The sequence below is a fragment of the Neocloeon triangulifer genome, unplaced genomic scaffold (assembly GCF_031216515.1).
Source record: "Neocloeon triangulifer isolate White Clay Creek 2 clone unplaced genomic scaffold, ASM3121651v1 ptg000001l, whole genome shotgun sequence".
Classification (NCBI taxonomy): domain Eukaryota; kingdom Metazoa; phylum Arthropoda; class Insecta; order Ephemeroptera; family Baetidae; genus Neocloeon; species Neocloeon triangulifer.
The window spans coordinates 2,568,122-2,583,326 of NW_026775544.1; the positions used below are offsets into that span (position 1 = coordinate 2,568,122).

At 39.2% G+C, this 15,205-nt stretch overlaps 3 protein-coding genes across 4 annotated transcripts; 1 reads left to right on the forward strand and 2 right to left on the reverse strand.

Annotated features, from left to right (window-relative positions):
* The first annotated feature begins 269 nt into the window (after positions 1–269).
* LOC132205353 (ubiquitin carboxyl-terminal hydrolase CYLD) lies at positions 270–6,966 on the forward strand. Its single transcript, XM_059634349.1, has 15 exons — positions 270–493; positions 945–1,125; positions 1,187–1,304; positions 1,366–1,458; positions 1,518–1,795; positions 1,852–2,022; positions 2,780–2,873; positions 3,214–3,392; positions 3,658–3,832; positions 4,067–4,226; positions 4,284–4,480; positions 4,538–4,725; positions 4,785–5,009; positions 5,062–5,317; positions 5,384–6,966. Exons 2-15 carry the CDS (start codon positions 958–960, stop codon positions 5,563–5,565), a joined length of 2,484 nt encoding a protein of 827 aa, XP_059490332.1. The 5' UTR covers positions 270–493; positions 945–957; the 3' UTR covers positions 5,566–6,966.
* Positions 6,354–9,695, reverse strand: LOC132205357 (repressor of RNA polymerase III transcription MAF1 homolog). The gene is made up of 6 exons (XM_059634362.1): positions 9,573–9,695; positions 8,969–9,508; positions 8,347–8,644; positions 8,168–8,289; positions 7,761–7,880; positions 6,354–7,703 (listed from the first exon to the last, which is right to left on the reverse strand). The coding sequence occupies exons 2-6, from the start codon at positions 9,049–9,051 to the stop codon at positions 7,622–7,624; spliced, it is 705 nt and encodes a 234-aa protein (XP_059490345.1). The 5' UTR covers positions 9,052–9,508; positions 9,573–9,695; the 3' UTR covers positions 6,354–7,621.
* Positions 9,696–10,182: 487 nt separating this feature from the next.
* On the reverse strand, positions 10,183–15,036 carry LOC132201240 (rho GTPase-activating protein gacJ-like). 2 transcript variants are annotated; one of them, XM_059627241.1, is made up of 13 exons: positions 14,784–15,036; positions 14,520–14,717; positions 14,242–14,372; positions 14,105–14,192; positions 13,895–14,053; positions 13,675–13,840; positions 13,451–13,616; positions 13,201–13,338; positions 12,994–13,086; positions 12,860–12,941; positions 12,020–12,805; positions 11,227–11,657; positions 10,183–11,127 (listed from the first exon to the last, which is right to left on the reverse strand). In XM_059627241.1, exons 1-13 carry the CDS (start codon positions 14,895–14,897, stop codon positions 10,677–10,679), a joined length of 3,003 nt encoding a protein of 1,000 aa, XP_059483224.1. In that variant the 5' UTR covers positions 14,898–15,036; the 3' UTR covers positions 10,183–10,676. The 2 variants fall into 2 exon arrangements, with proteins under 2 accessions (XP_059483224.1, XP_059483231.1); XM_059627248.1 differs by lacking the exon at positions 13,201–13,338.
* Positions 15,037–15,205: the final 169 nt, after the last annotated feature.

Below are 15,205 nucleotides of genomic sequence, written 5' to 3' on the forward strand. Positions count from 1 at the left end.
CGTATTCTTTTGTTTACAACTTTACACCATATATATATAGTAATACAAGTCGCAATCTTTTAATAGTAAAATTCGGTAAAATTATTAAGTTTCATACAATCTAAATGACTCAGTAACTCTCCAATCAACCTGTGTTATAAGAAATTTCAGAAAATACAATACAATTACAATACATATAATTTAATACATTTTGAATTCCCCGCCCACTTTCGATTGAAACCACTTGAGGATGCGATCGAGTATATTTTGTTTTGTTTTTATCTTTTGACTTCGTCTCATCTCATGTCTCATCGTTGGTCTCATCATTTCGCAAATTCGCAGTTCACACTGCTCTTGCTCTGTCTGTGTAGTTGCTGGCTTGCGGATTTTGTCTCTAGCTTTGTTTCTGTGGTCGGCGGAAACACAAATCTTATTTTCTCACGATGACATGAAATTTTTAAGTTTTGGGCTGAGAAATTGTGAGCTGGAGATCGCCAGCCGCAGAAGTCCAATGGTAATTTCGCAATATCTTTTTTTCATTAAAAAGAGTTACATAAACCTGAAAATATTTGCAGAAAAAATTGTATTGCCGCTCATTCAAGTGCAACGTGCATTCCACTATCCATTATCCCATTAATATCATTGGTGCCGCTATCACAAAGTTTTTCTTGGCTTGACGCAAAATGTCGAGCTCATCTCTTTTTCGTGTACATAATTTTTTATTTTGATCGCAGAATGTTGCTAGCGCAGTTAAAATTTCAATAATGTACAACGAGGCAAAACAAGGAATGCAAAAATATTTTCTATTGTTTTATAAGACTTTGAAATAAGACGATTGTAAGGAGGATTGCTTGCGATTCATGCGAATAATGAAATACACATTCTTCACTTTTTAAAAATGAGAGCGTCCTTGCTAAAATTCCCACGATAATAAGCGCATTGCTGAATTTTGTTGTATTACTCAGGTCACAAGTGACAATGTCGTTTTCCGACGATGAGCCCGGGTCCTCCCTCCATTTCCGAGAGGGGAGCTTAGTTTACCTGAAACCCCGGCATTCAGACGAAGACCCTGAGCCAGCGCTGGTCAAATACTGTGGACCAGTGCCGAGACTTGGACCTGGAGTTTACTACGGCATAGAAATTCTGGTCAGTTCAAGGAAAAACCATTAATGACGTTTATAATAGCATGATATTAAATTTATTTCAGGTGCCTTCAACGCAGGGTGTCTGCAACGGGACAATTTTCGGAAAGAGATATTTTTCTTGCAAGCAAGGGAGTGGAAATTTTGTGAACGCAAGCAGACTGATGCCCTACAAACGCTCAGGTTGATTCACTAATTAAATTACACAAGAGTTGAAAATAAAAATTTAAAATTTAATTTTCAGAGAGTTTAAATGAAATGAGCCGCAAAAATAAACTTAGTCCCAACAATACGACCACTGTTGTCTTGCATCTGAAGAAGAATGATGAGACAACAGGTATTTAAAAAATGAATTTGAAAAACAAAAATATGATTTTTATAATTCTACAATTCTAGGTTCTCCTTATGAATACAATTCCTGCCCATTCTCTCCTGTTCTGGACCCGTTGCCACCAATAACTCCAAATTTGACTCCACACATCACTAACCTCTCACAGGGGAGTTCGACACCAGAACGAGAATCGTTGTTTGAAGAAAATTCTAGCCAGTATTCACCATTGAAGTTGGGAGACAGGGTGGTCTGGTTGAGTGACACTGGGCCAGAATTCGGGACCGTTCGTTGGCTGGGAGTCCTCCCCGGAGCCTCACCCCACACAATGGCAGGCGTTGAATTTGTACGAATTTGTTTTCAATTGAGGGAAATTTTTTGAATAAAAATTTAATTCTGTAGGACAATCCAGTTGGAACCGGGACAGGACTGTACAACAGACAGCAATTGTTTGTCACTCGCAAGAAACACGCTTCATTCATTCCACTTTTAGGACTAATCAAAGCCGAAGACTTTGTAGCGTCGAACTCGCCCAAAAGAAATCCTCCCCAACGTGATACGAAACCACCCGCTGTGAGTATTTTGTCCTATTCGGTCGACCATTATTATAAAACATACCAGATTCCTGCAGTGAAAAATAAGAAAAAAGTGAGCTTTAAATTTTAAGAAAAGAAAAAAGGAGTGATCAAAACCATGAAAATGAAATTGAAAGTAACTAACCCTATAATATCGACTAGTATAGCACTAACCCATAGAGCTGAAAAAGGTGTATAGTAATGAAAAATTCAGACTTTTATTTTTAATATTTACCTTGGGATGTTTAAATAAAATTGAAACAAAAATCACAAAAATTCAAAATGATTGCATTCTAACTAAATAAAAAAAGTACATCGTACTGTCTAATTAAACGCAAGCGCTGTCTGACATAATTGTTAACAACGCTGACGTTTTGTGCTATGGGAGTGTTATGAAATTCGCGTGGCACCGAGCAATGCTAATTGAGGTGTTTTCCCATGACAGTGCCACCGTCTTTGTTCTTTCATCGTAATATAAGGCAAGGTCAGAGTGTATAGCTTCGTCCAAAAAATGGAGATAAAACTGCGCAAATGGATAGAGGATGTTTTGAAATTAATTGTCGGGGGGCTTTTGGCTCAAGATTCCAATCTCAAATATTTCCCACCGCTTAATCTTTCATTGAATCAAAAGAGCCTTTCACGAGTTGACGTTAACAAAATTAAATGAGCTATTTTTGTAAAAAAATCTCACTCTCAGATCGGCATAATTGACTTGCTTATTTTTGGTGTAATTAAATTAAGTCTTCCTGTTGCAGCGGACCGAGGATCTGATAGTGCTGCTGGCCGATGAAGTTTACAAGTCAAGACTGGGAGATGACGAGACATGTGCCACTGGCAAACGAGCAGCAGGTAGGTCCGTCCGTCCACTAGCCGCGGGGTGGTTATTTTGGTCTGTCTTGCTCACTCACTCGCGCGCCGGTTAAAAATAAATCGCAACAGCACAGTCTCGCTAGTCGCGCTGTCTTTCCAGTCGTGCGATGGACAACATACCCATATTCCTCACCAATGACTACTCGAACAATGATTATTCAAACCAGTACTGGGGCCACCAACAACCCCAGTACTTGCCCTACATGTACCCGTACGCTGACGAAGGTACGGCGGGTTGCACACATTTTGATTTGCTGAGTGGTCACGTGGACACGGCCAGACTTGCAAAGACCTCTATTTGTTTATTTTAACTTTTCAGGACCAATTCCCGATCTGCCGGAACCTTACGAGGAGAGGTTCAACGGGCATAGCAGTGATGTAGGGGTCGGGTCGATGGTGGAAGTCACTGTGAATGAAGTTCCGCACTATGGAGTGGTGCGCTGGGCCGGGTACCTGCACCAAGATCACCAGCACAGACTCGTTGCTGGAATTGAAATGGTTTGTAAATTTTATATAATTCTATTGCACTTAATTTATTACTAACAAAAATTAAAATTATGAAAAAAGTTGTTTTTAGAGATTAATTTTTACTATTTTAAATTACAAATTAAATGTTTGATGTTATTGCTAAATAGTTTCTTCTTTTGTTACTTTCAACTGCCGCAAATGTAGAAGCCCTCCATAGTTTACTTGTTGCTTTCACTTTGATTAAATTCAATTTATCTGATATAGCTCTGACCTGCTTTCTCAAAACAAATTATAGGAGGAAGATATCATTGGTGGAACAGACGGAACATTCAACGGACGCAGATATTTCAAGTGTGCGCCAAAGCGAGGGTTCTTTGTCAGCATGTCACAGTGCAGACTGGACAGACGCTTCCAAGAACAGGCAGCTGCTCTCTCAAATGGCGCTCTAAACCACAGCAATGCTGAAAATGGTGAGAATTAAGTATGGGCTTCTGATAGTCTAATCAGGCCATTGTTTGCTTGTGTTTCATGTATTTATGAATGAACACTGCTTTGATCGATCAAAGTATTCCAAGTATTTTGATTATATAATTTCTTAGCTTTTATTTTTGAACCAAATTTTGCCATTTTTTGGGTTAGTATGATTGGCAAATTTTTAGCTTTGTATAATTTCGTCAAAAACTTAAATTCATTTCATATTCTAGGCATTAGTCAACCCGACTGCCCTATAATCAGAGACTATGTAAGGCCGTTGAAGACGGAGGAAGACGTTGCCGCAATGTGCGGGAAATTCAGAGGAATCCAGGGACACCACAACTCCTGCTACCTAGACGCCACTCTTTTTGGAATGTTTGCATTTACAACGTAAAATAACAATAATAATAATAATGCTGTGAGATTTTCAATTAAAATATTTTTCAGTGTTTTTGACAGCCTCCTCTTCCGACCTGCGACTCCAGAAGATGGGCCACACTACCTGGAAGTGCAGAGAGTTTTGAGAGAGGAAATTGTGAACCCACTTCGCAGCTGCAAGTTTGTCAGGGCAGACAGAGTGATGCACCTGAGGCAACTGTTGGAGAAAATTGGCTCCGTTTCTGGCATGACCAGTGAAGAGAAAGGTGATTTATTTCATACTGCAAAGTGACTTTAAATGTATTAATTTGCCTAAAACTTAGATCCCGAGGAGTTATTGACCTCTCTGGTTACACAGACATTGCGAGCAAAACCATACTTGAAGCTCAGCTCTGGACAAGAGGCATTCATGCATCAACTGTTTGTTGAAAAGGATGAGGAGATTGACGTTCCTTCCGTCCAGCAGCTTTTTGAGCAGAGCTTCCTATCGAGTGACATCAAGTTGAAACAGGCAAGCTATTTTTTAAATTTGCAGATGATAACAAGTTTTTACATGTTTTACTTCTCCAGGTTCCTCCAGTACTGATACTCCAAATGCCTAGGTTCGGCAAAGCATACAAAATGTATCCGCGCATCTTGCCATCGCAAATACTTGACGTAACTGACGTGATAGAAAACTGTCCCCGGCAATGCATCATTTGCGGGAAGCTTGCCTACTTTGAGTGCAGGGAGTGTTTTGGCGAATGTGGGTCTGGCCTCGAAAGCATCACCTTCTGCCAAGCTTGTTTGGAAACCGTATTTTTTCCATTGATTAATGAAATGAAAACAGAATTAACAAAAATTATAGGCTCACAATCACCAGCGCCGACAGAGCCATGCTTGGAGACGGCTGTCAGTACCCAAGGAGTATCTGGACGTGGCCGAAAGGTATCGAAGAAGGAACATGGTGGACAGCAGAGAAGCCCTTCCACCGATCCCTCGAATCTATATGGAACTTTTTGCTGTTGTCTGCATTGAAACATCTCACTACGTTGCTTTCATCAAAGGGGGAACTGGACCTGATGCTCCATGGCTATTTTTCGACTCAATGGCAGACAGAAGAGGTACTCATTTTTTTGTCATTTTAAGCCATGAAAACAATTTTTACTGAAATATTATATTAATTTTAGGTGAGCAAAACGGCTACAACATTCCCAAGGTCTCGCTGTGCCCCGACCTTCCCAAGTGGCTGCAATCTGAGGGCTTGCCCTTGGTCAGAGATGAAAGGCAGCTTCCTGAGAGGGCCAAGAGACTATTGTGTGATGCGTACATGTGCTTCTACCAAAGCCCGCAAGTGGCCATGTACAACTAGACTGCTCCAAATGTGATCGAAAAGCAGGGTGGTTGAGTGATTCAAGATTCAAAGAGTCGAGGATTAATTCAAGCACTACCAATCATCAGAATTTATATAAATGCACACAAATATTATTTAGCACAATTTGTGACTGCTTCTTCATTATATTCAAGAGCACAATCTCTTGTTTCACAATCAATTCATGACACAAATATTATCATGACATTTGCTCTGTTTGTGTTTCATACCATTTCATATTATTAATTGACGTTAACACAATTGTCACACTTTCAACTGACTCATAATCACCATAGAAGCAATGCTATGCCCTTAATCTGCTGAATATATCCTACATTGAATTCTAACCAAATCATGTATTGACGTTGAAGATTTTTTCCAAAATCAGCTAAAAACCAATGTATTTAAATTGTTATTGATGGATATAATTAACCGTATTTATTTTCGTAAATCTTCATGGAATGGTCGATTTGCTAAAAGCAGCTCTCTCAAAATTATGCTTGCAAAGCATTTAAAGAAGTGTTCAAGTGGATATAATTATGTTATTGATATTTAAAGTCTCTGTCGATTAAATTCATTGATGGATATCTTTTTTGAAATAAAAATCAAGTATTTTCATGCACAATTTTGATTAGGTTGATTAATTTCACAAATCAGCTGTGGCTTAAGTGCAAGCGCCAAGCATATATTGTACACTTTTTACAAGCACCTTGAAATTATGATATCTTATTATTATAATTAACTTGATAAACTTTTTAAGGATAATCAATGAATTGACCCCTGTGATGTATGTTTTCAGACCTTTATTAGGATGTTAACAATTTCTACAAACAAAATCATTTAATTCTGTACTTGTTGCTTTGAAAGATTTTGTTAAGTGGTGAATTAATATATTATTTATTTCTATACACACATAAATCTTTAGTTTTAATTTTACAATCACTACCCAATTAAAAGAGATCTGACTGTGATAACTATTCACACAATTGGATTGTACAATAAAGATGAAGTAATTATTATTGTAAATATCTTATAGTTTAAAGTTAACAATAAAATTCGCACTTACAGAAAGGACTGCTCCTTTGAAAGGAAGTTTGAAAATAAAAATACAGCTGTTTTATATCAATATGTTGTTAAAACCCTTCCATTTGATATATAAGCAAATCTTCGCATGCTAGTTTGTACTGTTGAAGATAAATCTACGAAATTTTAAATAAAACCTTCTCTATGTACAATATATATATTGTGATTACTCTTAGAGCAGTCTCAACAGTTGTGCTAAAACATACAATGGCGTAAACGAGACATTCCGTCATTACTCTTTTCTCGTTTACTCAAGATTCTTATCAACAAACTTTCATAATTATTCTCTTCAGGCTGAACATTTTTGACCAATTCAAACTGCAGAGGAAATTATTGATTTTTAGCAATTCTCCAATAACAAGCTCAAGAAAATATATATTTGATCAGGAAAGATTGGCAATATTATACTGTACCAACGGTAATGCTATTATTTTGCTTGTTTTTAACTAAATAAATATTATTAAAATTCAACATAAAAAGTTAGATTGTGTATGTACAGAGCTAAATTAATTTTGAGCGCTGTTCCTAAGTACAAGCTCAACAAAAATGACTAATCTTTGCAAAATTATGTTAGAGGTTACAGATATTTGAAGAAATAAAGTATCTTTTTCTACAAGAATGCTTGTAAAACTAAATGGACCATGGGACGATTATATCAAAAGAGCCTCTTTCTACTCAATATCAACTGAAAATCGCGCGCGTTCATCAAGACTGGCTCAGCAGGACCTTTTGGGTCTGTGCCATTTTAAAAGCGGAAGTTAAATACACTGGCTGTGTAAATAAACTACCATTATGTGAAAGAAAGATTAGAGAAAATTATCTCAAAGAACACGCCAAAGAGACACAGCCAGCCAACCAACTATGCTCTAGCTTTTAAGATACCCTTTGTGGGTAACCTTGCTTTAAAATCATCATCATTTCATAGATTTTGTTGATATTGTAAAAATCAGTCTGGCTCTGCATCTCAATCCATTTAAATTTCGTCATCGTCCTCTTCCATGGCAGAGAAGCAGGACGAACCGACTCCAGAGTCCTGGTAGGAGGCCCAATTCGGACTGAAAAAGGTTTTGGAAAATTAGAACAGTTTTACAAATTTATTTGATTTTCTTTACTTGACAGCCCTACAGGTGAAGAATACGACACGCTTCAGCTTCTTGTTGTAGAAGAAGTAATTGAAAGACCAGAGGCTTCCTTCCTCACCAAATGGGTCAGAGGCCAAATCAGGGTTGTAACTAGAGAAAATTTTAAAGATATAAATTGATTGAGGCGGATTTTCCAAGTGAAAATCAATTTGTGAAAATTTTCAATCATGAGTTAACAAAAATGTATAAAGTTTTATTTCACCCTGGTCTAATCAAAGTAGACAAAGTTGGAAGCCCCCAAAAATACCCAGGTTGACAACAGCGAGTCGACCCCACAAATTGCAAAACAAATGTTTCACAATTGGCCGACCCCACATTGCTTAACTGTGGTGATCTGACGGGAACCAGTGTTTCAATGTGGCTAAGTGCCGTTGTACCTGTAGATGTCGCATTCGTTCAGGGTGATCTCCTCGTCCATGGTGGCCCACAAGTCAGGTCGGACCGCTTGGTACTGTGGTCCAGCCATCTGCAGATTGTTGTCCACTGAGTTCCTCACCCACTGAAACCAAGAAATGAAAATCTTTTGCTCCAAAAGTGGCGGTTATTGAAGCCCAACCTGGAGGCTCGGCTCCTTGCTGAACTCGTGACTGCTGGTGTCGGAAAAGTCGTAGTCAGGGTAGAACGCAGCATTCAGTGTGGCAATCAGGTAGAAGAGCGTCTTGCGACTGATTGTGTCGCACAGGGGGCTCTCCTCGTCACCAGAGATGCTTCGGCTGTACGGAGACACGGCCAGCATCGTCTGCGGAGGCGACAGCGCCTGCAGGTCATTGGGCTTGACTCCGTTTTCAGTGTTGTTGAATCTCTTGTACATCTGCTTTTCACCACCGGCCAACTTGCATGAGTAGCTTTCAATCCTGAAATCAAAGTTTTAGCGTTAAAATTGATTTCTCATTTAAAAATAAAAATATACACACAAAAACTTTATAATTTTAGAAAACATTAATTAAAATTCTAGTACACTGTACTATTCCTAGTTTCAATCAGTTTCAATAATACAAAACTGTATATTGTGTCGCTATTTCAGTTATAAATTAAGTGTCAACTGAGTGAATCACAAAAGCTGCACATTAGAAAACGTTCTGTGGATTACTTTCACCTTTAACCTTCGATTCAATGAAAGCCTAAATGGAAAATAGAACAGCCTAATAATAAAAGTCTCATAACACAAAATTACAAACCTTCCAAAAATTTTGCATCCTCCAAGTTCGATGTTCAACGCCGAATTGACGGCCTCGAATTTGGTACTTTCCAAAAGCTTCATTTTGCTCCAAAAATATCAATTCAATTCTGCTACAGATTAAAGACGGCACACATGTAAACTATGTAGATTGAGTTCAACAACAGTTTTGCGTTGTTTGCTGGTTTGAATTTCTTATCCCGTGTCCTTTTCTCCTGCAGTGGACTGGTAGTGCGAACATCAATTGGCAGAGATTACGGTTTTCCAATAAAAACATTACAGGCGTCCCTTTTGTGTTTATAAATAAACTGTGGGACACCTCTTAGAGTTCCGCGTCTTCTCTCGACTCTGGCGACTTTCTTGTCGAGTGAAAAGTCGATTTTCCTCGCTCGAACTGAAGACGAAGGGTCCAAGCAGTGGGCCGACCTCTTTTCTGCGACTCAAGTCGAACGGCGCCGTTGTTTTCGGACTGAAAAAACTGTACCTCGAAGTCGAAATGCAAAGTTTGTTCTATTTTGACAGCTCTAGATCCAGTTGCTACCTGAATGGTATTAGAAGATGCGCATGAGAACAATTGCGCAATAATTTAACAATGAAATACTCACAATGCAACAATTGAATTGTACTCAGTTCTCTGTTGCTAATCGCATCCTCTCCCTATTCTCCGTTTGCATGCCCTAGCCAGAGACCAGAGTCTCTTTCCACGGACGAGTCCACTTCTGCTTGTCACTAGGGGAACTCAGTCAGGCTGGGCAACCACAGTGGACGGTAAAGTCGCTCAACATGAATATTTTTTCCAATGCTTAAAGTCTCAAAACAAACACGCTAATGCTTTATATTTTTAATTCAAAAGAAATTTATCAGTTTATAGAAATATAAAGGGACTTTTAAAGATAAACTGCGCAGTTTGCGTATTTTCTGCTGTCGACTGCACTTGGCGGATTTTCTAGAAAAATTCTGCACAGTTGCCGGGGGTCTCTCTTCTCTGCCATTGGCTGTGAAGGTGACCTTGATCTCTTATTGATCCTATGCTGGCATCTGTTGAGTTTAGATGGACATCGTTGGTGGTGGATAGCGGGGCTTTCAGCTGCATATTAAATTTGCAAAAGCGCCAAGGGGCGCCTTTTTAGAACGACTCACTTATTTGATTACAAATTTCTTACAAGTATTTTTTGTTTTTTTTATCTTATGCAAATGAGGAGTCATGTATATTTTATGGCACTTTATTTTTGTTTTTAGCATCAAATTTTTAATATAAAAATGAAATTACATAACTATTTTTTACTACATACCACATACATTGCACATATATAAAAAAATTAATTGAGATATAATCCTCCCATCCAATATAATCATTTTTTCCCTCACAAAAGTAAAATTATGGTTGCAATAATAATTTTAATGCAAAGGCATCTATTGAAAATCAAATGATGCAGGTCTCTAAACAATAAAGAGGCGCAAGAAAAATAAAACTAATTGTAAGTGGGTAGGTAGTGTGAGTAAAAAATTTTAAGTAAGAGTGGCCTCTCAAAGTTAGAAATTAAAATAAAAGTATCATTAATATAAAAACCTTCAACTTCCGTAATGGGGAATGACTGGCAGTAAAATGTACGATTTGGACAAAATCAGAAAAATTAAAAAATTGGATCAATTAGCACACTTATGGTAAATACGGTAAATACATAATTGAGCATGAAAGACAATCAATCTTAGGAGAACGTCAGCGCAACACCATTCAATCTGGGAGATCTACGCAAGGGGACCGTCAGCGGCGTCCTTGGAGTTACCCCACAAGGGGTGGCATAGGCTTGGTAGGGGGTTCTCTTGAAGGCGCTGGCGGCCAAAGGCCTGATGCTGAGTGGCTTCTTGATTGTGGGACACTGCTTTGGCGTGGAAGGGTTGAACTTGTTGATGTCAACTGCGGCAAGGGGCGACTTGACTTGAGGCACTTTAGGTGTGCAGACGTCATAAATGGTCTCCTTCAGACCTGCTGGCAGTTCCATCTTGGGTGAGAATTGAGTCTTGATAATTTTTAGCGTTTCACAAGGAGAAGTGACATTTTCCTTTTCTACATTAATTGGCAGGTCGTCAGTTCTGTAGCCTGCAGACTTCCTTCTCTCTGGCGTGACTGTGTTTGCTGGCTTCCAACTGGAGCTAAGCCTAAAAAATAGCAAGTTTTATATAATGAAAATGATTTGTTATTTATTGCAAGGAAATTTCAAAAATTTCTTTCAATAAAAAAATCCATACCAAATTTACCTTTTCTTTGGACTCTTGACTTTGGGGCTGATCAGCGGAGATGTGTCCTTTGATTTCTCAATGTTCCTCAGCCCAGCATGTTTTTCCTCGGGACTGTTCTCGAAAAGCTTGACGCTAGCCAGCACCATTCCAGCCCGTTTCATCTTGATTTCCGCAATAGAAGGTCGTCCGACCATGTCCAGTTTGCTTGGAGTTGCATTGCTCAAGAACGACTTGGCATCCAACCACGAATCCTCTTGGCTGGCGTTTCTAAAGCTTGGAGTCTTTTTCATGGTGAGATTCATGGGCGACTCTGGGGCATGGAATGATGAGGCTTTGCGGGTCACACTTCTGGTCATGTGGCCTCTGACGGAAGACATCGGCACAGCAAACTGCGGCGATTTTGGTTTCACTTCCTCAGATTTTTCACGCACTTTAGGCGGTGGAGTAGCCTGAAACATTGAGTCAATTCAAATTATGGTCATTCTATTGTAATGTAACAAGGAGAAAATTGAGATTATCTAAAATAATTCCATCAATAACTATTTCCCTTTTATATTATTGAAATGTAAGGGACCCTTACTGGAGTATTTGGCCAATTTTTAAAAGTCGAACAAATATTGCAATTCAGAATTGATCGGTATTTGAAGAAAATGTAAAAAAATTACAAGAAATCTTTAAAATTTCTTCACTTGGCTGACAAAGAAAAATATTTCTACACTCGGCTGATGTAGAAAAATAATTCTTCATTCGACTCACATAGAAATTTTATTCTACACTCGGCTGATGTTGGAAAATAATTCTTAATCTTTACCTGCACCATTGGACTGCACTTGGTGAGACTGCCGGAGCAACCACTGTTGAGAGGGGGCGCATTAGTCCTCTGCAGTTGTCCAGGGCTTGGCTGTGTCAGACCAGACATAACACTGTTTGGCCTGCCTCTCTGAAGACTGCGCTGCTGAGGTATGGTGCTCCTCTGAGGACTCTTTGACAATCGGGTGTTGGAAGTAGTCTTGATGATCCGGCCGCTTTCTTTAGATCTCCGTCTGAGCGTGCCAATTTTTCTAGCACTGGGGGAACGAATGATTTTATGTTCGGCAGAGCGTCGGATTTTGAGTTCACGGCTGAGGCGTTTGGCAAGTTGGTCAGTCGTCTGGCAAGTGTTGAAGGGCTCGGCATCTTCCAGGGTCTTTTCATATTTTGACTGCACAAAACTGGCAGTGTGTCCGTCAATGCTTGCGTCATTTGCCTCAGTTTCAGCCTGGCTAAGGACTTTGTTTAGCTGGTTTTCCAGTGAGGCAACCTTGCACTTGATCTCGTCATACTGGGACTGCAAATTGGTGTTGGGCGACAAATCCACCCTGGCTGTTGCCCCACCCAGACCTTCAGGAATTTTTCCTCGAAGCCGAGGCGCGTATGGAGAAGCCAGAAGAGGAGTGTCAGAAAAAGTTATTGGTGCAAGACGGCGCATGTTTCTGCCTAAAGAGCCGCTCAGAGAACTCCAACTCTTTTTACGCTTCAGGGTTCTGGAGATCGGTACAGGCTCAGGTTTTTCCTCAACTATCAGCTTAGGAGGGGACACAGCAGGCGCTTTTAAAAGCTACAAGATTTTTTTTAAGTAAAAATGAAAAAAAAAATCAAACATTAACATTACCTTATTTTTGGATACCTTTTTTGAACCAAAGCTCAGCCGAGGCTTCTTTTGGTCTTGTTGCCCAATGACTCGTTGCAAAATGCTATTAAATAGTTTTTAAATTTTTGTCAGACCCAAAAAATCTTTTAACTGACCTTTCAGACTTTGAGCGAGGCGTGAAAAATTTGCTTCGCGGCTTGAGCTTCAGCCCCTGGGGGTGAGGGCTTTTTTTCAACGTCTTTGGAGGGCTACACAAAATGTCATGGAATTTAAAAATGGCAAAAGAAGTAGAAAACTGCAAAAAAATATTATATTTTTTGTACGGCTAAAAAAACCAAACACAGACGAGCTTGTTAAATTACCTTTTTGGCCTCAAAATAGGAGTGAGAGAGAATTGAGACTGTGCAGGTGTATCAGAGGGCATGGGCTTCATACTGATTGGTTTGAATGGCGTGCTTGAGAGCAAAACGCCATCAGGAATAGAGTGCAGTACATCTAATCTGCAACACAAACACACACATGCAAACATTGCCAACGTCTAACTACAGCAGAATTTAACCACAAATTACAGCACATCTAGAAAAAAAATAGTGGCTACGAAGTGCAAATTACTTAATTTTTGCTGACATGCCAACGGCAACAGGTGTGTCCGCCTTGCGCTTTTTTGCTGATTTGATGACAGGTGTTTGAAGAATTTTGCAAGGTGTTTGCAGCTCGTCTGTTGGTGAGGAGGAACGAGTGTTTCCTCCAACCATCTTCCGAAATCCATTAAACATTCCTGTAAAATTACACAGCGTTGAAGTTTTATTCATATGAGATGAAAATCAATAGCTTACTTGTAAGAGAACCACTTCGCCTCTTCCTAGGTTTGGTCTTGGAGCTCACGGAATCCATGCTGGCGTTACTTGCAAGCTCGTCAGATTTTTCATCCTCGATGAGCCCAAGCTGGAAGCCCAGGCCAATCGGAATTTCACCAATGTCTTTTGATTCTTTGATTAGTGTCTAGAAATAATATGTGTAATAACTGGAAGTATTCATTTAATTCCTTAACTGTACCTCTAGAACCTTGATGTTGTTGTCATGCTGCAAGGCATGACTTGTCAGTTTGTCATGTCGGTGCTCAAGCAGAGGCATAAAGGAGGGTGACAACACAATAGCTAAATTGCTGGCAGGCATCAAGTTGCATTTGGCATACGAGTCGACCTCCAAAAGAAACTGAAAATTCCAGAGTTAAAAAAGCAACAATTTTCGGTGATTAATCAATACCTCTGCCAAATAAGCAAGCAGATGCAAATTGGCGGTAGGCAGCAACATGCAGAGTAGAAGCATAAATTCGTCGCTCTGCTTCTGAGCTCTGAAAATAATTTAATGAAGAGGCAAGTCAATAATTTATGGAATTGTACTTTGCAAAAGTATCTTGGAAAGCTGCAGGAATCAATGGCTCAGGCAATTCACGGAGGAACAGCTTCAAAACGTTGGCTAAATCTACCTCATGGAAGTTGTTTTGAACAGATCCACCTGCTTCAAAGTGAGTCTAAAATACATATCCGAGAGCAGGATTGGATTAACTGATGAAAATAATTATCACTTTTATAAAATGATCAATCATGCTATGCCTAATAATATGGGATTATTCAATAAATGTGACTAAAAATCACACAAAAGACATAAAAATTAATACCTTGATTTCCTTCTGTCTGGTAGAAGAACCTGCTTTTCGGAAGATGCCCTCCGTGTCCAAATGTTTTCTGATCTCTTGGCACAGGTCAACAACAAAGCAAGGGACATCGACAACTCCGCCAGACTTGAGCAGGACAGGCTGCTTTGGAAGAGCGTCCAGAGAACGTTGGAAAATTCGTGTTTTCAGGGTGGAATAACGCTAAAAATTTATTGAAAAGAACTTGCATTATTTGAAATATAGGGATGATCTGTGAATTTTACATACCTTTTTAGATTTTTTCGCTCTCAATGTGCTAGCTTTGACGCCGAGTCTTCTTTGCAGTTCCTTTTCAAGATAACCCATCAGGGTTTCCTTGTTTTCTAACGAAAAAATATGCATACTTGCTATTTATAAAGTCAAACTGAAGCTAAATCGACGAATTTAACTCTAAAAACTGGGACAATTCACATTATAAAAACAACATCAACAAGCGTTCCATGTTTCCGAGAAACGAATTTTTTGTACTAAAATTTCTTTTATCTTTTATCTGTAGTGTTATTGGCTGTTGCATCTTGCAACAAGCTGTCATTGGTTCGTTTGTTATCGGCCGACCAATCAGGGGCAATCAGCGATAACAACAAGCGCGAAAGAAAACCGTCACTTCGCCAGGCTATGCAACATGAACTATAGAATAAAATTAAATATTA